This window comes from Terrapene carolina, unplaced genomic scaffold (assembly GCF_002925995.2).
Source record: "Terrapene carolina triunguis isolate 2854851 unplaced genomic scaffold, T_m_triunguis-2.0 Scaffold926, whole genome shotgun sequence".
Lineage (NCBI taxonomy): Eukaryota > Metazoa > Chordata > Testudines > Emydidae > Terrapene > Terrapene triunguis.
Genome location: NW_020665277.1, coordinates 6228343 through 6251396, shown reverse-complemented (window position 1 = coordinate 6251396; position 23054 = coordinate 6228343). Strand labels below are relative to the sequence as shown.

At 56.3% G+C, this 23054-nt stretch overlaps 2 protein-coding genes across 5 annotated transcripts in view; one reads left to right on the top strand and one right to left on the bottom strand.

Annotated features, from left to right (window-relative positions):
* The first annotated feature begins 349 nt into the window (after positions 1-349).
* Positions 350-19060, top strand: LOC112119013 (protein farnesyltransferase subunit beta-like). The gene is made up of 11 exons (XM_029913780.1): positions 350-386; positions 572-672; positions 1554-1645; positions 11707-11853; positions 12656-12739; positions 13836-13922; positions 14175-14304; positions 14851-14983; positions 17343-17454; positions 17682-17796; positions 18656-19060. Exons 1-11 carry the CDS (start codon positions 350-352, stop codon positions 18779-18781), a joined length of 1164 nt encoding a protein of 387 aa, XP_029769640.1. The 3' UTR covers positions 18782-19060.
* A 2560-nt stretch (positions 19061-21620) lies between these two features.
* MAX (MYC associated factor X) overlaps positions 21621-23054 on the bottom strand; it is a 13306-nt gene continuing 11872 nt past the window's right edge. For all 4 annotated transcript variants that reach the window (XM_026661117.1, XM_026661118.1, XM_026661119.1 and 1 more), the window contains one exon: positions 21621-22786. In XM_026661117.1, coding sequence (XP_026516902.1) covers positions 22599-22786 — 188 coding nt within the window. In that variant the 3' untranslated portion in view covers positions 21621-22598. The remainder of the gene's footprint in view (positions 22787-23054) is intronic.

Sequence of the window (23054 nt, the reverse complement as noted above, 5' to 3'; positions counted from 1 at the left end):
GTATGCAGCTGTAAACTGCATAGAAAGGGCTAATCACTCCATGGGCTATTCTTCCTGCCCTTAAAATCCCACCTGTGTGATCTTTTCTGTGCCGTCTCTCTTTGCCCTGACTAACTGGTTGATATGCTGCTGGGGAAATTTGTAAATATCTTCAATTCATGGCAGCTGCAATATTTCTCTTCCTCTAGGCTAAGGATGCCTGAACAGTGTCCGGCTGAGGGCTGCATTAGCAGCTTGCATGGCACTAGAAAGTTGCACTTAATTTGCATCAAACCTTTCTTACCTTGATCTTGGCTATGGAGGAACTACAGCTCCCAGCCTGCATTGCAGCCTAGCAGCTCCGAACAAGATGGAGCGCTGCATGCTGAGATTTGTCATGTTGCATGGTAAAGATGCAGGCACTTGCAGTCGGCTCTGTTTAATGGAAGTTCTGCTGTCTCTTGGTATGTGTGTAGTGCTTGTTGTGTGGTATCCGAGTGGCCTAGAGGATGCCATGTTAGGGCGTCCCCGCTCTGAGCGGTTGGGATGTAAAAGACGAATACACTAGCAAATGCTGGGTGACGCTTCTGAGCACTCTTCACCTTCTGTTTGCCTTTCAGATTGCTTCTGCAGCGCGAGAAGCATTTCCACTACTTGAAGAGAGGCCTGAGACAACTGACGGACGCCTACGAGGTAACCACGCAGTGACAAAGTCACAGCTGCCTTCTGCAGCCGCCCCGTCAGCCACCCCAGTCCCAGAGCTGGCAGCAGCAGTCACCAGGGATCCTATCCAGCTTGTTTCTTGGCTTGTAAAACTTCCCACTTGTTCCCCCTGCCTTCCTCGGCCTGTCAGTCTTCCAGTACAGCGCATGCTGCCTGGGACTTGTAGTTACTGTTTTGTCCAGGGGCACTTTTGCAGGCCATGTATTAGCTACTGGAGCTCTGGTGCTCATTCCATTGCATGTCTTGCATTTAAAGGGCCGCCGGTACCACTGATTGGTTATCGCTGGGATGTTTTACGCTTACCTTTGTTTTCATTTTCCAGTCGGCATGAAACCCAGTTTTCTAGGTGACTGGTTTAATTTCAGTTAGGCATCCTCCTTTGCTTCTCTACTGATGCTGTGTGGCATTAAATGGCTGAAACATCGTGCCCCAGAGGTGGCTGCATTTCAGCAGTGGGTGAAGTGATCTCTGTGCTGTGTATGTGGTCCGTAAAGCGCTCTGGGATCCTTCGGAATGAAAGCCTTTATTATTGTTTTCGGGTTATTTCCTTTTTAGATTCTTTTTGGAGCGTCTCTCTAATTTTCATGGCTTTGCAGGTGTTACGAGTTCCATGCCCTCCTAGTCCTCTGATTTGCCTTGCTTCCAATGCATTGTGACTTTTCTACTTCTCTTCCTTAGACTAATTTCAGTCGCTCGCTAACTCACCCCAGAGCCGTACAAGTGAATCTGCTTCATTGTGCTTGACCTCAGCATAGCCCCGTCTCCATCTCCCTGCTGCCATGTAACAAATGTTGTATTGTCGGCAGCGCCGGTCCGGGATCTGACGGCTTTCTTCTTTTTCCCTTTTGTAGTGTCTGGACGCCAGCCGCCCCTGGCTGTGCTATTGGATCCTGCACAGTTTGGAGCTGCTAGACGAGCCCATCCCAGAGTCTGTGGCTTCGGAGTAAGTCTTGTTCGGTGTGTGCTCGGCGCTCTGGAATGAATGCCTATTGCAGCAGGAGGTTTGCAGTCAGTAAGGCAGGATATTTGAACATAAACTCCTGGGGATCTCTTCTTGGTCTCCATGCTATTTACAAGTACTGTACCCTGGTCTAGTGGGCAAAACAGGAATCCTACCTTCTCCTCAGCCTGGCTTTTAAACCGTTGTGACCGCCCCTAGCAAGACCTTCTGCTTAGCACCAGCCAGGGAATCTCACCCACTGGGTCCTGCACTGAGCCCAGCGACTTGTGGCCTACATGGTATCAGTTAGAAAGACATCAGATCTTGATTGAGAGGCTCCAGGTGATGGAGAACCCGCCTCTTGCCTAGGTGAGCTGTGAGGAGTGGGCGGCCCCTACCCTCGCTCTCTGACCTCAGACAGGTCCATGAGCTACCCCACTGGAAATCAGATGCAGCAACTGGCTCCGACTTAAGAGGAAATGAAACCAAGTTGCTTTGGCACTTCGGGATGAATTCATCCCTGGCATGACTCCACTGGACTCGCACCTGGGAGGAACATGGCCCATTCTGTTTCGTCCCAGTACTACATAAGGTGCCCCCATTACCTCCTGTTACCGTTCGCCAAACGGGGGATCGAATGGTGCTGATTTTGGGGGGTAGGAGAGAACCGTAGCACCCATAGGTGTGGATCTGGCCCTGTCAGCTGCAGCCAGCATGGTTTATAAGCCAATCACCCTCTTTAGCTCTCTTGGTATTTCTCTTTTGGGGGGTTACCTCTCACTCCTTCGCGGAGCTGCTAGGCAGAGAGCGCTGACTCCCCCATTCAGCTCCGCGTCAGCCCATGACTTCTAGCCGAGCTAAAGCACGTCTCTTGTGCTCTGCTACTGATTCATTGCGTGACCATGGGCAAGTCCCTTAGGGCCTGATTTTTCAGTAAGCCAAAATGGGAGGCCTCTCTGTACCCATGAGCTTGCCTCGTCCGCGCAGGCCAGGGCTTCACGCACACCAATGGGGCCACATGCCATGGGAGTGCTCCCGTTCCCAGCGCGGCTGTGCAGTTGTGTTATCTGCATGCGAGCATGTGGCCCTGGGGCCTTCACCTGCTGACAATCAGGCCTGTAACCTCTCTGTGCCTGCAATTTGTGTCTGCCATAGGAATAACTGTCCTGACCCAGGCAGAGGGCTGTTTTGTGGCTTAATTCACGAGCGTTAATTTGGGCAGGATGGTTCCAGGTTTCCAGTGTCACACCCAGTGTCCCAGGACTGTCAGAAGGTATGGGAACCCCGTGGCCCTGGCCCCTCCAGAGGAAGAGCGGACAAGTGTGTGGCAGATGGAGAAAGACACCCCAGTGTTCCTGAAAACTGTGCCAGCCATGGGGACGGCACATAGACCTCCCAAGCAGGTGGAGAAGGTGATGTACAGTGCCCAAGAACCGGAGAAAGAAGGGACCTCCCCAGTCCAATGGTTACGGAAGGGCTATGTCTGATTGCAACCGTACTGACGGGGCTGAAGCAGGGAGAGGGTGCAGAGCTCCCAGCGTCTCGCAGAGCCAGTGCTGGGATGGGTCCCACACCCTACTGGGGGATGGTACGGCTCAGCTCTGGATTCAGCAGCCGCAGAAGGCTCTGCTCTGTTTGATCATTTGGATCACCGGGGGGATACAGAGCTCAAGAACGTGGAATCCCAGGGAAAGAGAGAGAGAAAAAAGACAGACCACGGATGAAGCCGAAGGGAAGGAAAAGGCCAAGCAGAGGGCCAGAGGGAGATGCAAAAGGAAATGGCCATGCTGGCCTGAAAGGAGAAGCACTGTAGATTACTAGAGAGGCAGACGGATATGGGGCAGAATCTACCCTGTGCTCCAGTTAGGGTTTATAGTTGGGTCTCCCTGGGCTTTCCAGTCTCTGTGTGTTTGAGCGGAGAGGGGAGCTGTGCAGCCAGGCACTGAGAGGGTTAACGCTGGGGTCGCTGCACCCGGAAGTGCTGAGTCTGATTCCGTGCCCCCCTCCCTGTTGTAACCCTGGAGTGCCCCCTGCACTGTCCCGCAGCAAGCGCTTTGCTGATCGGAGCCCTGCACACCCTAGCGTGTGGACTAACAGCACTCCTTAATCAGGTGTCGCTCACAGAAGCGGGACGGGTTCTGCGTCTCCATCCTCCTCAGCGGGCATTCAGACGGGCTGCCGGGCCGCTCTGCCCCTTGTCGATTGCATCCCTCCCTTGGCCTCTGAGAACGATCTGCGATCGCACGTGCGGCTTCTCGTCAGTAACATCAGCCTGGCCCGTACGGGGTTCAGACCGAGACGTGGGTGGTGATAGGTGCCTGCTTCATGCAGATAAACTACAAATTCCCCTGCTGCTTTGACAGCCAGCTCTGTCTGAGGCACTGGAGTGAGGACAGCTGTACAGACAGCTAATTCGCTAGCACCCGCTGTTCGAAGCGGGTTACCCCTTCTCAGCCGCGCTGATGCAGTCCTGGCTTTCCTCTTAGGTGTCTCTAGAAACGAAATAAATCTGCTAGCTACAGCCATGGCCTATCTGTTCAATTCCCGCCCCCCTCTCTGCTGGACCCCTCTGTCCCACGGGTAGTGGCTCGCTGTCCTGGCAAGCTACCAGGTGTGCTGTACAGGTGCATTGCCCAGACCCGGCTCTGGCTCGGCATCGCCCGTCCTGCACCTCGGAGTGACGCTGGAGGTGCTTTTGTCTGGGTGCTTGGCCAGCTTTCCCCCCCCCCCCCCCCCCGCATGGATAACGCTACTTCTGCAGCACAAAAGCACTTTGTGCCATTCATCCTGCTCCAACAATAACCCCCATTGTTGCCTTCCTGAGCAGCAGGGGGGCATCTTGTGAGAGTTGTCGATGGTGGTGATAAGGACGCCCACCCCCTTCTCTTGTGGGCAGGGAGCTGTGCAAGGGAAGGCGCTGGATGAGGTGCAGCACAGGGGAGGTTGGTCACAGGTTCAGTGAGGGGAGGGAACGCTGCCAGTCCTGCAACGCTGCCACGCATCTCAGAGACAGGAGCACGCGGCAGGGAGGGGAGGTGCTCTGGTGCTTCCGGGCTGAACTATTTGGCAGTGCGTACAAGCAAGAGCTGCTGATTAAGGGGAGCTGTGTGGAAAGGGAAGGCAGTGTCGTGTAGGGGGCAGAGCACTGGACAGGGACTCAGGAGACTTGGGTTCTGTGCTCAGATCTGCCACTGGCCTGCTGGGTGACCTTGGGCAAATCACTTCCCTTCCTGTGCCTCAGTTTTCCCACCCTGTAAAATGGGGACCGGGATGCTAAACCGCTTTGGAAAGCGCTTTCAGATGGACCGATGGAAAGCTCTAGGGGTTATTAGTAATAATTAGCGTTGTTGATTAATTACAGTTAACTCACAAGATTAACTTTACACACACCGCTGGTGAATGCATCAAGCGCTCCAATTGAAAAATAAATGAGAGAAAAGTATTTTCCCCTCTGATCTCTCTTGTTGCTTCTAACGTTCCGGGGTCCTTATTACACGGCAGGAAAAAGGCTTCAGTCAGAAGAGTGATCATCCCCTTTAAACTACCAAATGTTTTCTCCTGTCCAAAGCAAAGAAGAAAGGTGCTGAGGTGATAACTGCAATGGGATATTATTATTACTAGGGCTGTCACGCGATTAAAACAATTAATCGCAGTTTTAATCACACTGTTAAACAGTAGAATACCAACTGACATTTAACAACTATTTTTGGATGTTTTTCTACATTTTAAAATGTATTGATTTCATTTACAACACAGAATACGAAATGTACAGTGCTCACCTTATATTATTTTTGATTACAAATAGTTGCACAGTAAAAATGATAAAAAAAAAAATAGTATTTTTCAATTCACCTCATACAAGTGCTGTAGTGTCATCTCTTTGTCGTGAAAGTGCAACTTACAAACGTAGATTTTTTTTGTTACATAACTGCACTCAGAAACAAAACAGTGCAAAACTTTAGAGCCTAGAGTCCACTCAGTCCTCCTACTTGTTCAGCCAATCGCTAAGAGAAACAAGTTTGTTTACATTTATGGGAGATAATGCTGCCTGCTTCTTGTTTACAATGTCAACTGAAAGTGAGAACAGGCATTGGCATGGCACTTTTGTAGCCGGCATTGCAAGGTAGTTACGTGCCAGATACGCTAAACATTCGTATGCCCCTTCATGCTTCAGCCACCATTCCAGAGGACATGCTTCCATGCTGATGATGCTTGTTAAAAAAACAATGCTTTAATTACTTAGGCCTTATCTACACTGCCACTTTACAGCACTGAAACTTTCTCACTCGGGGGAGTGCAAAAACACGCCCCTGAGCAAGCAAGTTTCAGCGCTGTAAAGTGACAGTGTAGACGGTGCACCAGCGCTGGGAGCTACTCCCCTCGTGGGCGTGGTTTGTTTACAGCGCTGGGAGAGCTCTTTACAGCGCTTTCACGCTGGTAGTGAAGACGTAATCTTAGGCCTGGTCTACACTAACCCCCCAATTCGATCTAAGGTACGCAACTTCAGCTACTTGAATAACGTAGCTGAAGTCGACATACCTTAGTTCGAACTTACCGCGGTTCAGACGCGGTCCACACGCGGCAGGCAGGCTCCCCCGTCGACTCCGCGGTACTCCTCTCGTTGAGCTGGAGTACCGCAGTCGACGGCGAGCACTTCCTGGTTCGACTTATCGTGTCCAGACCAGACGCGATAAGTCGAACCCAGAACTTCGATCCCCAGCCGCCGAACTAGCGGCTGGGTGTAGACCAGCCCTTAGTGACTGAACTCCTTGGGGGAGAACTGTATGTCCCCTGCTCTGTTTTACCCACATTCTGCCATATATTTCATGTTATAGAAATCTCAGATGATGACCCACCATAAATTGTTCATTTTAAGAACACTTTCACTTCAGATTTCACAAAATGCAAAGAATGTGAGATTTCTAAAGATAGCTACAGCACTCGATCCAAGGTTTAAGAATCTGAAGTGCCTTCCAGAATCTGAGAGGGACGAGGAGTGGCGCATGCTTTCAGAAGTCTTAAAAGAGCAACACTATGATGCGGAAACTACAGAATCCAAACCACCAAAAAAGAAAATTAACCTTCTGTTGGTGGCATCTGACTCAGATAATGCAAATTAACATGTGTCAGTCTGCTCTGATTTGGATTGTTATCCAGCAGAACCCGTCATCAGCATGGACGCATGTCCTCTGGAATGGTGGTTGAAGCATGAAGGGACATATGAATATTTAGTGCATCTGGCACATAACTACCTTGCAACACCAGTTACAACAGTGCCATGTGAACGCCTGTTCTCACTTTCAGGTGACATTGTAAACAAGAAGGGATCAGCATTATCTCCTGTAAATATAAACAAACTTGTTTGTCTTAGTGATTGGCTGAAGTAGGACTCATTGGACTTGTAGGCTTTAAAGTTTTACATTGTTTTATTTTTGAATGCAGAGGTTTTGTACATAATTCTACATTTGTAAGTTGCACGTTCATGATAAAGAGATGGCACTACAGTATTGAAAAACACTATTTTTTTTTTTACAATGCAATTATTTGTAATAAAAAACCTCCCTCCAGTGACTGAAAATACCCCCTTTCACATTGCTGGGAGGAAGCATGGGTCTCAAACGCAGGTCCTCAGACAGGCCTCAGACTTGCTGGGTCCGGCAGGAAGTGTGGGGCTGCTGGACCCTCGCTCACTAGAGGTGCCACCCATGAAGCTCCTGATTGGAGGAGATATCCAGTCTCTCCGATTGGCTCAAATAGCCTGGCTCTGGCTCCGGTTCCTGGCTCTGACCACTAGGTCTGACTGCCTACATCCCGGTCCACGACAATTGCTTGGCCTGTTAACTGGGCTGCTCAACTAGTGGAAAAAGCATCTCTCCTGCATTTCAAATGTAGCTAGCTCAAATTCCAGGTTGTGCTTTTTATTCAGGCTGCCTCAGCCCTGAGTTCCTCTCTGCATGCCCGGGTTTGTTGTGTTCTCGGTACGTCATTACTCCGTCACCTCAAGAGGCTTCAGGCTTTACAGAAAGAAGTGAAACTGGTGGCTAATCCCAGGCATTTCCCATGTATGTAAAAGCGCTGTTGCTGCTGGGTCTGGAAGAGCAGGGCCCGGTGGGTTAGAATGGATGCTTTGTTCAAAGTCATTTCAAGGTAGCCAGTGTTACATTCCAGGGATCAGCAGAATCTCTCTCCACGTTGTCTCTTCCAATGCGTCCCATAGCAAACGCTGCTCAGTTGGTTGGCCAGAGGGATGATTTTTCTAGACTCCTCCTGGGATCTGAGAATCCAGCCCCCTCTGAGGCCCCTTGTGCTGGCAGTTCAGGGGCTCTGGTCAGTCCTAGCTGAGTGCTGTCTTGATGCGTCAGGCACATTAGATAGCGACTCGCTGTGTGGGCTGTTCCAGCTGTGCAGGTGAAGAGCGATCAAAAGGGATCAGTGTCAGCGGTTGAGACCGTAAGGTTTATCTGCACCATAGAATCATAGAATATCAGGGTTGGAAGGGACCTCAGGAGCTCATCTAGTCCAACCCCCTGCTCAAAGCAGGACCAATTCCCAACTAAAACATTCCAGCCAGGGCATTGTCAAGCCTGACCTTAAAAACCTCTAAGGAAGGAGATTCCACCACCTCCCTAGGTAACGCATTCCAGTGCTTCACCACCCACCTAGTGAAATAGTGTTTCCTAATATCCAAGCTAAACCTCCCCCACTGCAACTTGAGACCATTACTCCTTGTTCTGTCATCTGCTACCACTGAGAACAGTGTAGATCCATCCTCTTTGGAACCCCCCTTCAGGTAGTTGAAAGCAGCTATCAAATCCCCCCTCATTCTTCTCTTCTGCAGATTAAATAATCCCTGTTCCCTCAGCCTCTCCTCATAAGTCATATTCTCCAGCCCCCTAATCATTCATCTGATGAACTGGGTATTCACCCATGAAAGCTTATGCTCCAATATGTCTGTTAGTCTATAAGGTGCCACAGGACTCTTTGTCGCTAATCATTTTTGTTGCCCTCCGCTGGACTCTCCTATTTTTCCACATCCTTCTTGTAGTGTGGGGCCCAAAACTGGACACAGTACTCCAGATGAGGCCTCACCAATGCCAAATAGAGGGGAACGATCAGATCTGCTGGCAAGGCTCCTACTTAGCCCCAAATGCCGTTAGCCTTCTTGGCCACAAGGGCACACTGATGACTCATATCCAGCTTCTCGTCCACTGTAACCCCTAGGTCCTTTTCTGCAGAACTGCTGTCTAGCCATTTGGTCCCTAGTCTGTAGCAGTGCATGGGATTCTTCCGTCTTAAGTGCAGGACTCTGCACTTGTCCTTGTTGAACATTATCAGATTTCTTTTGGCCCAATCTTCTAATTTGTCTAGAGAGTTTAATTTGAGTTAATGAGAGCTAATTTGTCTAGAGAATTCGTCTAGACGTGCGGAGAGTTCAGGCTCCAGGAGATCGATTACGCTAGGCCTGAAGTGCACTGCAGGCTGTAATCTGTGTGGGGCAGACTCTGCCCATGCGGTTAACTCCGGTGATCGGTAGCTGGGTTCGCCTGGGCTGGGTGTGAGCAGCCCTTTGCCTGCCTCCTCACTGCTGCGCTGCCCTGGGGTGGCGCTAGCATTTCCCGGGGCATATATGCTGCAGCAAGCTGAACCGCTCTGGATCTTTCCCAGTGAATTGTGGGAAAGCTGCTCTCTCCTGGACACATGGGGGGAATTGTGGGCAGGCGCTGGAGGACTAGCAGCATTTAAGAGATTTAGCCTGTGTCCTCACTGCATAGTTGTCTGATTACCAGCCTGAGCGAATGCAGCACCCAGACGGTAGCCCACAACCCCAGCTGGGCCAGCTAGCCCGGGCTGAAAGCACCGCCACCCTGGGGTGAGAGGGGCGGGGGTTGGGTAAGAGCTTGGGCTGGCTGCAGTGAACAGACCCAGAGTGAGTGTATCTAGGCCGTCAGAGAGGTGGTTTTACGTAGCCCATCGCAGCCGCACTTCGATAGCGAGGCTGGGGCCTCGGCGATGCTCTTACCAGGTGGACACGGACAGATGGCCACTAAACCGTCTCTCTGCATGTGGCTTCCTGTCGAGCAGCGTAGCCTTAAGCAGGTTGGGATGATCGTGTTCTGAGAGGTGCCCATTCTGACCACTTGGTGGCGCTCCATCCCCAGCATTGGCAGGAGGGAGGGGCTGAAGCAAGTGACTGGGGAGACCAGGAAGGTGTGAAAGCCTGAGTGGCTGTCAAGACGCCGGCCGTTGTGCGACAGCAGCAAAAGCGGGGGACGGATGCTGCAGCTCTTCAGGAGGGGCCCTGCAGACGCCGTTTCTTCGTCTGTATTTTTCTGTCTGTGTGCGGCACAGAGAGCAGACAAACGTCCCGAGGTGCTGGGCCCCAGCAAACTCCATCAAAACCCAGGGGAGCTGCTGGGCTCAGCACCTGCCTCAAGGGCGTTATCAGGTGATCATTAGCCATCGCCCGTGCTCCTGATTGTGGGGAAATCAAGTCACTCCCGTGCTCTATGCCTCAATTTCCCTCTCCATGAAATGGGGAGAAGAATATCGACCTGCTTTGCAAAGCACGTTGAGATCTGTGGATAAAGAGCTGGTGGACATCGTGCAGACCCCTGGGGAGGCAGGACAAGGGAGGTAAATAGATCAGCAGGCTGAAAAAAGAATGTGCTAATGACGATAGTAAATGGGTCAGTGAGTTGAGAGACCATGTCTGTGCGACCTACGATGATGGGGGGGAAATCCCAGGACAAGCTAGCGATGGACGAGAGAAGCGGGGAACGTAAGATGAGGCAAGGAGGAAGCTGTGGGCGGTCAGAGCAAGAGCCCAAGCCAGTCCTGCAACGTGTGATGCAATGTATAGGCGATGCAATGAGAGGTGCAAATGTATATAAAGGAAGAGGTTTGCTGTGTGGGATGCACTGGGCCCACCCCCACGCTTGAGTCTGAGCAACTCAGCGTAGCTTTGCTGTGTGGCAGATAAAGGCACCTGAGTGGCCCAGAATCTTAACCTGAATCTTTATTTTTCTCTGCTAATCTGCTGCGTTCCAGTGACTAACAAACTCCGTTCTGAAAAGGCTGCCATGTGTCACTGCAAACACCGGCTGGGGGGTGAGAGCAGCCAGGTCTCTCCAGGGGTCTGGCTCAGTGGGACACGCTGGAGCTCGGAGGGTCCATCTCGGAGGCGGTGAGGCCGCGTGGCTGGCCCTGGCGGAGGAGCGGGACCCTTGGGGGACTGGCGCGCTGAAGAGCTCCTCCGAGGGACTGTTTAAAAGCTGGGGGCTAGCACTGATCCCGGAGATCTGCTACAGCAGGTGCGGCCTGTGGAGAGTGTAGGCTCCAGAGGATCGATTGCACTAGGCCTGAAATGCGCTGCAGGCTGTAATCTGCATGGGGCAGACCTCTGCCCTCGGGATGCCACGTTGTGCTGCGTTGGCTCACAGGCCACACGGGAGGCCCCTCCATCAGCAGTGCCCTGCTCCCCCAGCGCCTGACGATGGGCACTGCTTCCATTTTCTTTGTAAATTACCTGCCCAGCCGCCCTTTCCCTTCAGAGATTCCCAGGCCGGCAGGGAACCCTGTGACCATTTCCTCTGACCTCCTGTCTAACCTAGGCCAGAGACCTGCCCCAGAACAATTCCTAGAGCAGAGCTTGTAGAAAACCATCCAATCTTGATGTAAACATCCACCACAGCCCTTGGTAAGTTGTTCATGACCCTCAGTTGTTCCGGACCCTGCTAGGTTCTCTCGGAAACCTTTGGGATTTTGCTGTCGATCTGGTCCTCCCTTTCTTACATTCGTAGTGCTCCACGTTAGGCTTCAACTCACAACCTTGGCACACCAAGTACTGCTGTGGTAGTGCTGTGTGCCAGCCGACTGCGCCGCCAGAGCAAAACCCTGGTCGGACTGGCGATCTGTGAATCCCCCCCACTAGCCGCTGCACCACAGAGCCAGCTAGTTCTTGCACCCAGCAGACAGGCCGGGGCTCTGTGCTGGAGATTTGAAGCGCAGGTTTGGATGAACTGTGCCCAGGTATTTTTTTTGACCAACCCCGTCTCTCCCTCCAGCGTCTGCCAGTTCCTAGGCCGGTGCCAGAGCCCCAGTGGTGGATTCGGAGGAGGGCCGGGCCAGCACCCCCATCTCGCTCCCACGTATGCCGCTGTCAGCGCTCTCTGCATCATCGGTACCGAAGAGGCCTTCAACGTCATCGACAGGTGAAAACGGCGCCGGTGCGGGACTCCCGGCCTGCTATGGGAGGTGGGAGGGAGGTGACCCAGATCGCAGCCCTTCTCCCCAGTGGGCTGGAGCCCCGCCTGCTCTGATGGCTTGGTACAGCTCTCGCAGGGGTCAGCAGAGCAGCCATCTGTCGCGTCCAGTGCGCGGCCCGTGTGTGTACACGGGAGAAACGCCGGCTGAGGACTTTACCACAAGGGCTTCGAGGTCTCTGCTACACAAGGTGCTCGTGTGCTGAGCTCCCATGGGAGTTATTGGGGTTCTTGGTTGTCCAGCACCTCACAGGATTTGGGCCCTGGGTGTCCAGGAGGTGAGGAGTGGCCTTGTGTAAAGCCATCCACCCCCAAACACCCAGGCCAGGCCCAGATCTGTGCCCGGGCAAAAGTGCTCTTCCTGGAACCCTCGCTGAAGGCAGGCCCCTCCCGCTGCCCCTATTGGTTGGTTCCCCTGTGTGGGTGGGGATGTGGCAGTTTGATTGGCTGGGTGGTGTGGCTGACTTTAAAAGATAAATTGTGAACCAGTGTTGTGATTGTGAAAGTGAGACGCTAACAGGGCTGGCTGGAGCTGACACTGCAATGGCAACGTCCACTGTCTCCTTACCTAGGGGTCTTAAACCCTCATGCATCAGGGCATGAGCCAACCACTAACCGTCAGGGGACAGGCAGGAACTGGCCAGGCTGTCCTAGCATTGCCTGTTCGATTCAGCTGCTAGTGGGCCCCTGGCCTGGCCAGCTCCTGCGTCGGGCGGCGTGAGCCCTTAACGATGCCGTTGCTGCTTTTCAGGGAGAAGCTCTTGGAGTATCTATACTCACTGAAACAGCCCGACGGCTCCTTCATCATGCACGTGGGAGGTGAAGTGGACGTCAGGTGGGTGGGAGCCTTCACAGCACCGGTCAGAAATTCCAAGGCCAGGAGGGACATGGACCGACCTACCTGCATCACCCGCCCCACAGATTCCCCCTCCAGCCCGATAGCTTGTGTCTGAGCTGGAGCGGAGCTGTTGGGAGGTCATCCCGTCCTGGTTTTTAAAGACTCCAGGTGATGGAGGCATGGAATAGCCGGTGTTGCCTGCCTGGCAGTGTCCCAAGTTGAAATCCTTGTCTGCCAGGCACCCCTGCAGCTACGGACAGTATGGGGACGTAGGGAAAGGCAGTGCGTGGCTATATCAGTCTTAGGGCTTGTCTGTGGGGGGGCAACTTCCTGCCGGAACTGTGCCAGGGTAGTTCTAATGTTGCACCTCCCATAGAAGCGAAGCCAGAAAAAGGCCCTCCTCTCCTGGGGTCGGCCACACTGGGAGTTACCCGGGTGTAACCAGAGCAGTAGAAATAGATGGTCCATTTCCCCATGTAGACAAGCCCTTCATTGCACCAAAAGCAAACCACAGCCGACGAGATGATCTAGGGTTTCTGTCTGGGAGGTGTCCAGTGTGGGGCGTCTTCTGAATTTTGCTGTAGGCCTTCAGCTGGCTGAGGAGCTGTCTCCTGGCTTGCTCTCACTCCACAGATCAGGGGTCTCTTCGGGAGGCAACGTTGCCTAGTGAACAGAGCACTGGACTGGGACTCAGGGGAACTGGATTCTATTCCCGGCCCTGCCACTGGCCTGCTGGGCCACTTTGGGCAAGTCACTTCCTGGCCCCATGCCTCAGTTTCCCCATCTGCAGAATGGGGATAGTGATACTGACCTGCCTTGTAAAGTGCTTTGAGATCTACAGCTGGAAAGTACTAGGTAAAAGCGAGGGGTTATTCTGATGACCTTGCAAGGCGCTGCTGGAGTGGGGCACTGAGTGAATCTCTCCTAGGGATGAAGGGACGTGGCGGCGGCGTATTTATGCCGCTAGAAGCCAAACGCAGCGGAGCAGGGATCGCTGGACGCTCGTGGAGTTGGCAGTGCAATAGCTGCCAGCCCTGGGGCTGTCCATGGCAAATGGTGGGGGCCGACTCTCCGATCCGTCTTTCCATCACAGGAGCGCATACTGCGCCGCCTCAGTGGCTTCGCTGACCAACATCATCACGCCCACGCTCTTCGCAGGGACTGCCGAGTGGATCGCAAGGTGAGCAGAGCCCAGAGGGCTGCCGCTCTGTGCAGCGCTGCAGCCTGTACCCCGGGGAGAAACGAGGCTTCCCTCTGTTGGGGCAGGCCTGTGCGAGATCCCATGGGCTCAGCAGGCTGCACACGGGGCTGCGCGCTGGATCGCAGGAGGGTGGTGCGGCAGTGCCAGGGGTGAGCTGGGGGAAGAGAAGCATTAGGCGTTGGCATCAGTGGCTGTTTCCATGTTCTCCCTGCCCGCCCCTCTCTGAATTAGGTGCCAGAACTGGGAGGGTGGCATTGGCGGAGTCCCGGGCATGGAGGCCCACGGAGGATACACTTTCTGTGGCCTGGCAGCGCTGGTCATTCTGAAGCAGGAGGACTCACTGAATCTGAAATGTTTGTTAGTAAGTGGACTCTGCCGGGGGGGCGTTCACCTTGCCCTTGGGGAGGCTGGAACCACACAGCCGAGGAGGGCCCCGTTTGCTGACACCACCCCATGGCGCCCCCTGCTTCATTCCAGCCAGTGTGGCTGGGGGGCACCGCGCTCATGGCTGGGCTAGAGACCCCATGCTGACGCTGCAGAGCGGCATTGGGGTGGCCAGTACCAGTCTGGTGGGCAGTGTTCCTGCTCTTTGCACAGATTCCAACACCCGGGCATCAGCGCGGTGTGCCGGACGGCTGGCACGCCGACCTGTCGGGCCAACGCGCTGCCAGGGGCCAGCCCTTCGGAGGTTGCTTTGCTCAGGCTGAGGGCTCCTCTCCACGGTGCCGAAAGAAAGTGGTTTCCTGGGCCCATGGGGGTTGGGGGGAGCTGTCAAGAAGAGGGAGGAGGTGAAATCCAGGGTCAGAGGGTGGGAAACGGAGCCAGGTGCCGGTGCCACGAAGCCGGTCGTCCCGTGGCGGCTGTGACTGTCCGAGCCCTGATGCGTATCCCCGTCTGTCCCTTCCAGCACTGGGTCACGAGCCGGCAGATGCGCTTTGAGGGCGGTTTCCAGGGCCGCTGTAACAAGCTGGTGGATGGCTGCTACTCGTTCTGGCAGGCGGGCTTGCTGCCCCTCCTCCACCGAGCACTGCATGCCAAAGGTGAGTCCGGGGCCTGTGTCGTGCTTACAGCAGTGAAGCCAGGCCCAGTGACTGTGCCAGCTAGGCTACTGTGTCGTCTGCATCAGTGGCCAGGTTGCCTCCGTAGCAGAGGGATCTTATATTAGGCTGCCTGGAAATTTTGTCAATTGGGTGTTTGACTAAACTGGAATATTTCAGTTTGGACATGGGACTTGTAGTCCGTGTGGCCTCATGCTTTTGTTCTCCTTTATCAGGTGGGCTTCCTGATCGGATTACATCTCCCATGATGCACTGCCTCCCTCTCCAAGGGGGAGACCATGGTGCATCATGGGAGATGGAGTCCAGTCTATAGAGGAGAATGAGGCACCCAAACTACAGCTCCTGTGAGGCGCTGTAGCTGCATTTCTGAATCAGAATTGTTCAGGTTTGGGATGAACAGAGCATCCCAAACAGGTGATTAAGAGAAAGCAGAAAGCCTACAAGGAATGGAAGATGGGATGGATCAGCAAGGAAAGCTACCTCTGGGAGGTCAGACAGTGTAGGAATAAAGTAAGAACTGCCAAAAGCCAAGCAGAGCTGGACCTTGCCAGGGAAATTAAAACCGATAGGAAAAGGTTCTCTAGCCATATAAAGAAAACAAGGAAAGAAGATGTGGGACCGCTAAGCACTGAGGATGGGCTGGAGATTAAAGATAATCTAGGCATGGCCTCATACTTAAATGAATCCTTTGTCACAGATTTTAATAAGGGTAATGAAGAGCTATGGGGTAATGGCAGGGTTGCTAGTGGAAGTGAGGATATGGAAGTAAAAATTACCACATCCAAAGTGGAAGTCAAACTCAGACAGTTTAACGGACTAAATCGGGGCCTGGATAATCGCTATCCAAGAACATTAAAGGAACTGACCAGTGAAATTGCAAGTCCAATAGCAAGGATTTTTAATGGATCTGTAAACTCGGGGGTCATTTCCTGTGATTGGAGAATTGTTAATATAGTACCTGGATTTAAGAAAAGGGGAAGAAGAAGAAAAAAAAGTGATCTGGGAAACTACAGGCCTGTTAGGTTTACCTCAGTGGTGTGCAAGGTCTTAAAAACAAATTTTGAAAGAGAAAGTAGCTAAGGCCATAGAGGTGAACGGTAATTGGGATAAAATACAACATGGTTTTACAAAGAGTAGATCATGCCAGACCAATGTGATCTTTCTTTGAGAAGAGAACTGGTTTTTAGACAAAGGGAATGCAGTGGGTCTAATCTACCTGGTGTCAGTCAGGCATTTGATACAGTCCTGCATGGACAATTATTGGTTAAACTGGAGAAGCTGGGGATTATGAGAACTGAAAGGAAGTAACCTTAGGAACTGGTTAAAGGGGAGACTACAACGGATCACACTGAAAGGTGAACTGTCAGGCTGGAGGGAGGTTACCAGTACAGTTCCTCAGGGATCGGTCTCGGGACCAGTCTCATTTAACATTTTCATTAATGACCTTGGCACAAAACGTGGGAGTGCGCTAATGAAATGTGCGGCTGCCTGGTAATACGGAGGAAGTGCTGCTTGTTCCTGGCGTCAGCCTGGGCGGGCTATGTTCTCCCAGGCTGGGATTCCAAGGACGGCAGAGCGCTTTCTTCAGTGGCCTGCCGGTCGGGGCTGGGGAGCGGGGCTCCTGGGCCGCAGCCTCGCCTCCGCCACTGACTTGCTGGGTGACACTGGGCAAGATCTTTAACATCTCTGTGCCCTTCCCCCCCCGCCCCAGCTGCAGGATCACTGGGGTGTTGACAGACAGGGGAAGCAGGGTCAGCAAGGCCAGCGAGCGCGGCAGCGAGAGGCGGGTTCTGTGTTACGCTGCGTGGGGCGTTTCCTCGCCTGGCAGAGGCAGGAGGGACGCTGAGTGCTGACGCGGAGAGAAGTGCGACCTCACGCCGAGTGGGCGTGTAGGGGGAGGGGGTTCAGAAGCTCCTATGGGAGTGAGGTGCCCAGCTCCCCGTGACTCTCAGTACCTCACTGCCTGCCAGTGGGGGGGAGAGGGGGGTTGGAGCAGCCATTATTCTTAAAGCCCCCCCGCCCCACCATTCCCCTTGGCTGTGGTGCCTCCCGTGATCCCCCACGGCCAGGCAGTCTCCTGGCTCCGGGAGCTCTGTTAGCTGTGACCTTAGAGTGGGGGGGACACCCGGGGGCAGGGCCAGCTCCGTGAGGTCCCTGTCAGCCCGCAAAGCAAACGCGTTTCCCCACGTGGGAGAGGCCAGTGACGGTCTCTCTGACCAGCCCCATCCCTGGCACGGGTACAACGGGATGGAGCCAGTCTCGCTCTCGGCCGGCGCTAGAAACGGGGGACTTTGTCTCCGCTTTCCCTAACCGCCCCCCGCGGCCTGTGCTCCCTCCCCAGGCGACCCTGCCCTCAGCATGACGCACTGGATGTTCGACCAGCAGGCGCTGCAAGAATACATCCTGCTGTGCTGCCAGTGCCCTGCCGGGGGGCTGCTGGACAAGCCGGGCAAGTGAGTACCTGCGAGGAGGTCACAGCACCCGCGGAACGCGCTGGCTGCCTGGAGCTCCGTGGCCGGTGCGTCCCCGAGAGCCAGCGTGGCCCTGAAAGGGTTAAGAGAAGGCTGCAGCATCGAGCGGCTCATTGGGGCTCACAGGGGTGGTGCTGGGGGGATCCATAGGGGGGCTGCTTTGTGCCATGGGGGGGCGTCTGACCAAACGTGTCCCTGCTTGACTGCAGGTCACGGGATTTTTATCACACCTGCTACTGCCTGAGCGGGCTGTCGATAGCCCAGCACTTCGGCAGCGGAGACCTGCTCCACGAGGTGGTGCTGGGAGTTCCTGAGAATCGCCTGGTAAGGGAGTCCGCGGCCGGGCATCAGCAGGAGGCTGGCGCTGCCCAGGGGCCGATGGCGCCCTCCCCACATCAGCTGCACGCCCTCCTCCCTGGGTCGCATGGGGCGGGATTAGAGCTGGGTCCACGTGAATACCGGCCTGGCCTGTCACTCAGCCAGCCTCCCGAATGGCCCTCATGCGGCGAGTGCGATCCCCCTGAAGCATTGTGTCTGAGGCCAGCCTGGCGTTCCCCAGCATCACACCACAGCACGCCCTGGGTGCAGCCACCACATGAGGCAGGCCCTGCGCTCCTGACCCACACGGGGAGACGGGGGGGTGGGGAGGGGCGGATTCCAGCCTTGCATTCGGGTCTGTAGGAGGCGGGGGCGTGCACCTCGGCACCAGGCGTCTGAGCGCACGAGGACTGGACGCCTGACTCCTTAGCAGGGGCCTGGTGATGGAGGCTGGGTCAGCAGGAGGAGCCCTCTTCCTTTCCCAGGCACCCCTAGCCCTGTGGGAGAGCACAGCCCTGAGTCTGGGTCGCAGCCGGGCTGCCCCAGGCTGATTCCCATGGCCTCTGTGGGCCGCAGGGGCAGCCTTCCTCCTCCTCCTCTTAAAGGGCCGCAGCTGGTACAAAATGGATGCATAGATTCCAAGAAGGGCCCATTGTGATAGTCTCGTCTGAGCTCCAGGATAACGCAGGCCAGAGACCTGCCCCAGAATAATGCCTAGTGCATGGAATGCAAAACAGCGTCCCCGGTGCCTCTGCCCCATGCTTCCTCCCACACCCGCCTGCCCTTTGTGCCTGGGCCACGTGAGCCGCTCGCCTGGGCAGGCCCCCCCTCGCCACTGTTAACTCGGGTGTGTTTCCCCTCGCAGCAACCGACGCATCCCGTGTACAACATCTCCCCCGACCGAGTGGTGCGGGCGGTCATGCACTTCCTGCGGCAGCCCGTCCCCGGCATGCCGGCGGCAGAGGAGGCGACAGCGGCTGCCGGAGACTAGACGCGGCTGCTCCCTTCGCGGAGGCTGTACAGACGGGCTCTCCCTGCAGTCGGAGCGCAGCGCGGAGCCATCCTTGGGGTTTGAGAGCAGGGCGGACAGAGCGCTCCCCCCTCGGGCCGGTGCGAGCTCAGGGCGCTAGCCAGACCAAAAATAGCCACGCCGGCCCCCTGCCATAGGCACACACGGGCCCCGGGCCCCACTAACCTTCCTGCCAGGAGCAAAGCTGTTCTGAAATAACGGGCTGTGAACGTTTTAGCATCAATAAACCAGAACTGATTCCCTGGTGGTTTCCTTGGCACCACCCTAAATCGGCCCATCCAGCCTGGCCAGTGCAGGCCCTGCCCCACGGCACTACCTGGGAGCGGGCGTGGGGCCTGTTCAAAATTAACACCGTGGGCAGAGAGGGAGGCTGGTGCCACGGGGCCTGCTGCCCATACTGGCTGAACCTTGGCTTGGCACCGGGATGAGGGGCTGATCAGAGGCGGTCACTCCAGCAGGGGCAGCGGTCCCTGCTGCTGGGTGCCTTGCATGGAACAGGAAACCCGGCGGGAAGCTAGCTACGGGGACGGACTGAAATGGGCAGCAGCCCCATTCCCTCTGCCCCCTGCCCAGGGTCTTGCGGGGTGATTCTGCCAACGTGGTTATTAACCCTTTTCTGGCTGCCTCCTCGTCTCCGGTGCAGGGTGCACTGAGCCAGCCCGTGGCTCGGCTGGCCTGTCCACCGCATCCTGGCTCTGCTGCAGGCTAGGGGTGGACCAATGGGCGCGGGAGTCACCCTGGCCTCTGCTCATGGGCCCCTGTGCTTTAGTCTGCTCAGGCCCCGTATGAGCCAGGTCCTGTGGCCGGAGCTGCATGTTCTCCATGTCCGACTGACCTTTGTGCTGCCCCGGCCTGTCCTGGGGGCCTGCAGTGTGGGCTGTGAGAGGGCAGCTGGGTCTGCCCTTTCCAGCCCCCTGTTGCCAGCCCCAGTCTCTGTTCTTACCTTGCCTAGCACATCAGTAATCTGGGGCCAGGGGCTCTGCTGGCTCCAATGCCCAGAGCAGAGATTTGAAAATGGGGCTCCCCCAGCCCAAGGAAGGGTTGTAACCACGGAGCAGGTTGGGTGTCCCAAGGGCATGCCCCCAGGATTGGGCCCTGCAGGCCAGCATGATGGGGCATCCCTGGGGCTCAGGGGTGAGCCGCTTGGCACCCAGCTGTGGGCAGAAAGATAGGTGCTGAGGGGGAAGCGGTAGTGGTGGGGGGGGGTCTCATGGCTAAAGGGGGCACTGGGCCCTCAAGTCCCTGTGTGACTCCAGCTCTCAGGCCCAGTAGCTGCAGCCCCAGGGGTCACTCCATCGTGCTTGCACGGCTGCAGGCTGCGTGTCACAGCGGGGCGGGGCCGTGGTGCTAACAGAGGCTCTGATGAGCTCCTGGGGCAAGGGCCAGGGTTCCTTGTTTAGAAGAGCAGCAGTTCACCTGTGGGAGAGGCCAGCTCCCTCTGCACGAAGCAGCAGAAGGCGAGGGGGGGGGGCTAGGCCTAGTGGCCCTAGCCAAGGAGAAGGGCCGGGTTCTGCCCCTCGGCCCAGCTCCACAGTGGTATTGTGGCATCTGACACCGGTGGAGAGGTGAAGGGCAGCATGGTGGCTTAGATAAACAACCCCCACCCAGCACGGCAGTAGCTACGCCCTGTAGTGTTATCTGAGGGACAGTTGTACCCAGCTGCCTCACCCCAGAGCAGGGCCCCGTTCCACCGGGTGCTGCACAGACACAGGGAGAAACAGGCCCTGGGCAGCCCCCACACAGCAGAAGTCCCTGCCCCCCAGCTGCTCACACTCAAAATAGGCACATGAGCAAAAGGGAAACTGAGGCACAGAGCAGGGAGGTGAGCAGACATTCCCATTAGCAGCCATGCCCACGAGGCCAGGTTGTAATTTAATAGGCTGGATGGAGTCACATGAGGGTGCGGTGCTGGGGCCTTAGAGAAGACGGCAGAGGGACAGCGAGAGCCAGGCAGCCTGTCCAACCAGGGGTGCCCATGCTGCAGCCTCCCAGGGCGGGGAAGGGGAAGAACCTCAGGAGAAACAGATGAGGGGAGACTGGATTGGTGGAGGGTGAGGACAGAACTGTTGGGGGCAGGGGTGCATTGGGCAGGGGACACCTCCCCCCTTGCCCTGCCCTGCCAGCACAATGGGCACTGGCCTTGGTGCCCCCCCCGGGCCAGCCCATCAGTGGTTCTCACCCTTCCCCGTGTGCCCATTCCTGTTACCAGCCTGGGATGAGCACCCTCCCGCCAGCCACTCTCCACACCCACAGCACAGCTGGTTCCCCACCCCACAGACAGGGCCCAATTCCTGCAGCCCCTGCTCTTCTTCCTCTGGGCCCAGCAGAGGAGCCAACCAGCTTGCGGCCTGGCAGCCGGGGCATGGGCCAGGCAGTCAGGAGACCTGGGCTCTATTCCCAGCTCGGTCCGGACACCACCAGGCAAGTCCCTGCCCCATGCCTCAGTTTCCCCAGTGGTGAACTGGGGACAGTGCTACTGACCTGCTTTGAGAGGGATGGAGGAAAAGAGCTGGGTGTTCACACTCCTTCTGGAGTTCTGCCCACAGAACCGGCCCGTGCCCAATTCACTACAGCCCGACTGGCAGGGGCAGCCTGATGCCAAAACGTCCCCCGCCACTCCCCTGGCGCTGGGGCGAGCTGGGCATCCCAGCACCCAAAGGTGTTTTCAGCATGCCCAACGTCTGCAAAGAAGTAGAGCAGCCGCCCGGCTCTGGGGGCGTTTCCTACACATAGTGGGGAGGGCAGCCTGGCAAAGCGCGCTCCCCCTCAGAGGCCGTAAGAAAACGCTGCCACCAACAGGAAGGATAAAATAAGATTTTTATTTATAGTCTCATAGTAAAGGGGAAGCCTTAACTTGCAAGACACTTCTGGGGCAGTATGTACAACATACTTCAGCTCCGCCAGAGGGAGCCAGGCCCTGGCCAGGGAGCCTGCTACATGGTGTGCACTAGAGATCGGAGAACGCCACGAACCAGGGACGGGGGGAGCAGGGAGAAGACAGGACGGAGAGAGAGGGACAGACACACATACACACGCGCTGGCCGTCGCCAGGCCCAGCCCCGGTGCCCCCTTCGCACCCCGCTGGGACGGAGCCCGGCTGCCCTGGGCCGAGGCCAGCGCCACGCAGCCGTTATTAGTACCAGCTCTAATGCTTGGGGTGTATTTACATCCGAAAGGCGGGCGGCTGAGGGACGCCCGCGCACAAAGGAATTTGATCATTACTCTACGAATCTGTCGCCTGGGCCTCCGGGGGCGGGGGCAGCGGCAGAGTCTGGCCGGATCGAACCGAGAGCAGGAAATAAATAGCAATTCATCACCATTCACCCGAGATAAAAAACTCCTCCCCTCCCCCCCCCCGCGCATCACAGCGGGAGGCCAGAGGCCTGGCTTCTGCCAGGGCAGTGTGGGGCCCTTCCCGAACGGCGAGGAGAGGCTGGCTCTGGGCGCGCCAGACGGGCACCGCTGCTCTCTGCCCCTCCCCCCAGCGGCTCAGATTCACGGGGCGCGTTAGTATAAATAGAAACACTCGTAGAAAATGGACCGGGTGACTCGCGGGGGCGTCTCCTCCGAGCCGAGCGCTGCCCAGAGTCTATCCAAAGGCCGAGCGTCTGGCTGGCCCCCAGAGGAAACGCTGCCGGGCCCGGCCAGGCGGGGCGGGGAGGGGCAGAAAGCGGCAGTCCGAGAGCCTCTACTAGAGAAGGGAGAGTCCTTACAGAGCGGGCGGGCAGGGGGCTAACGGCGCCGGGGCGGCCGGGGCCAGTCCGTCGCTGCCAGGCGTCTAGCTGGCCTCCATGCGCAGTTTCTTTCGGCTCTGAGGCTCATCCGGCTCCGACTCGGAGCTGGAGTCGGAGCCGCCGTCGAAGGCGGAGATGGCGCTGCCCTTGGGGTTTGTGTACAGGCTGCTGTCCGACGAGGAGTAGTTGGCCTGCAGTTGGGCACTCGACCGCGCCTTCTCCAGCGCCCGGACTGCGGGGAGAGGGACAGTGTCAGGGGGCCCCCGTGGGCCCCGGAGTGACCCCCAGGGGGCGGCAGAGCCCAGGCCCGAGGCTCTGGCTGCCACCGCCCGAGGGGTTCGCCAACGCCGAGCAGGCACCGCTGCCAGCCCAGCCCCCAGCCCAGGCCAGGGTGGCCCTGAGCAGCCTCGGGAAGCTGGAGTGAAGCCACCCACAGCTGAGGCCACAACACAGGGTCATGGCCAGCAGGGCCGCCCTGACCCCCTGCCACGCACAGCGAC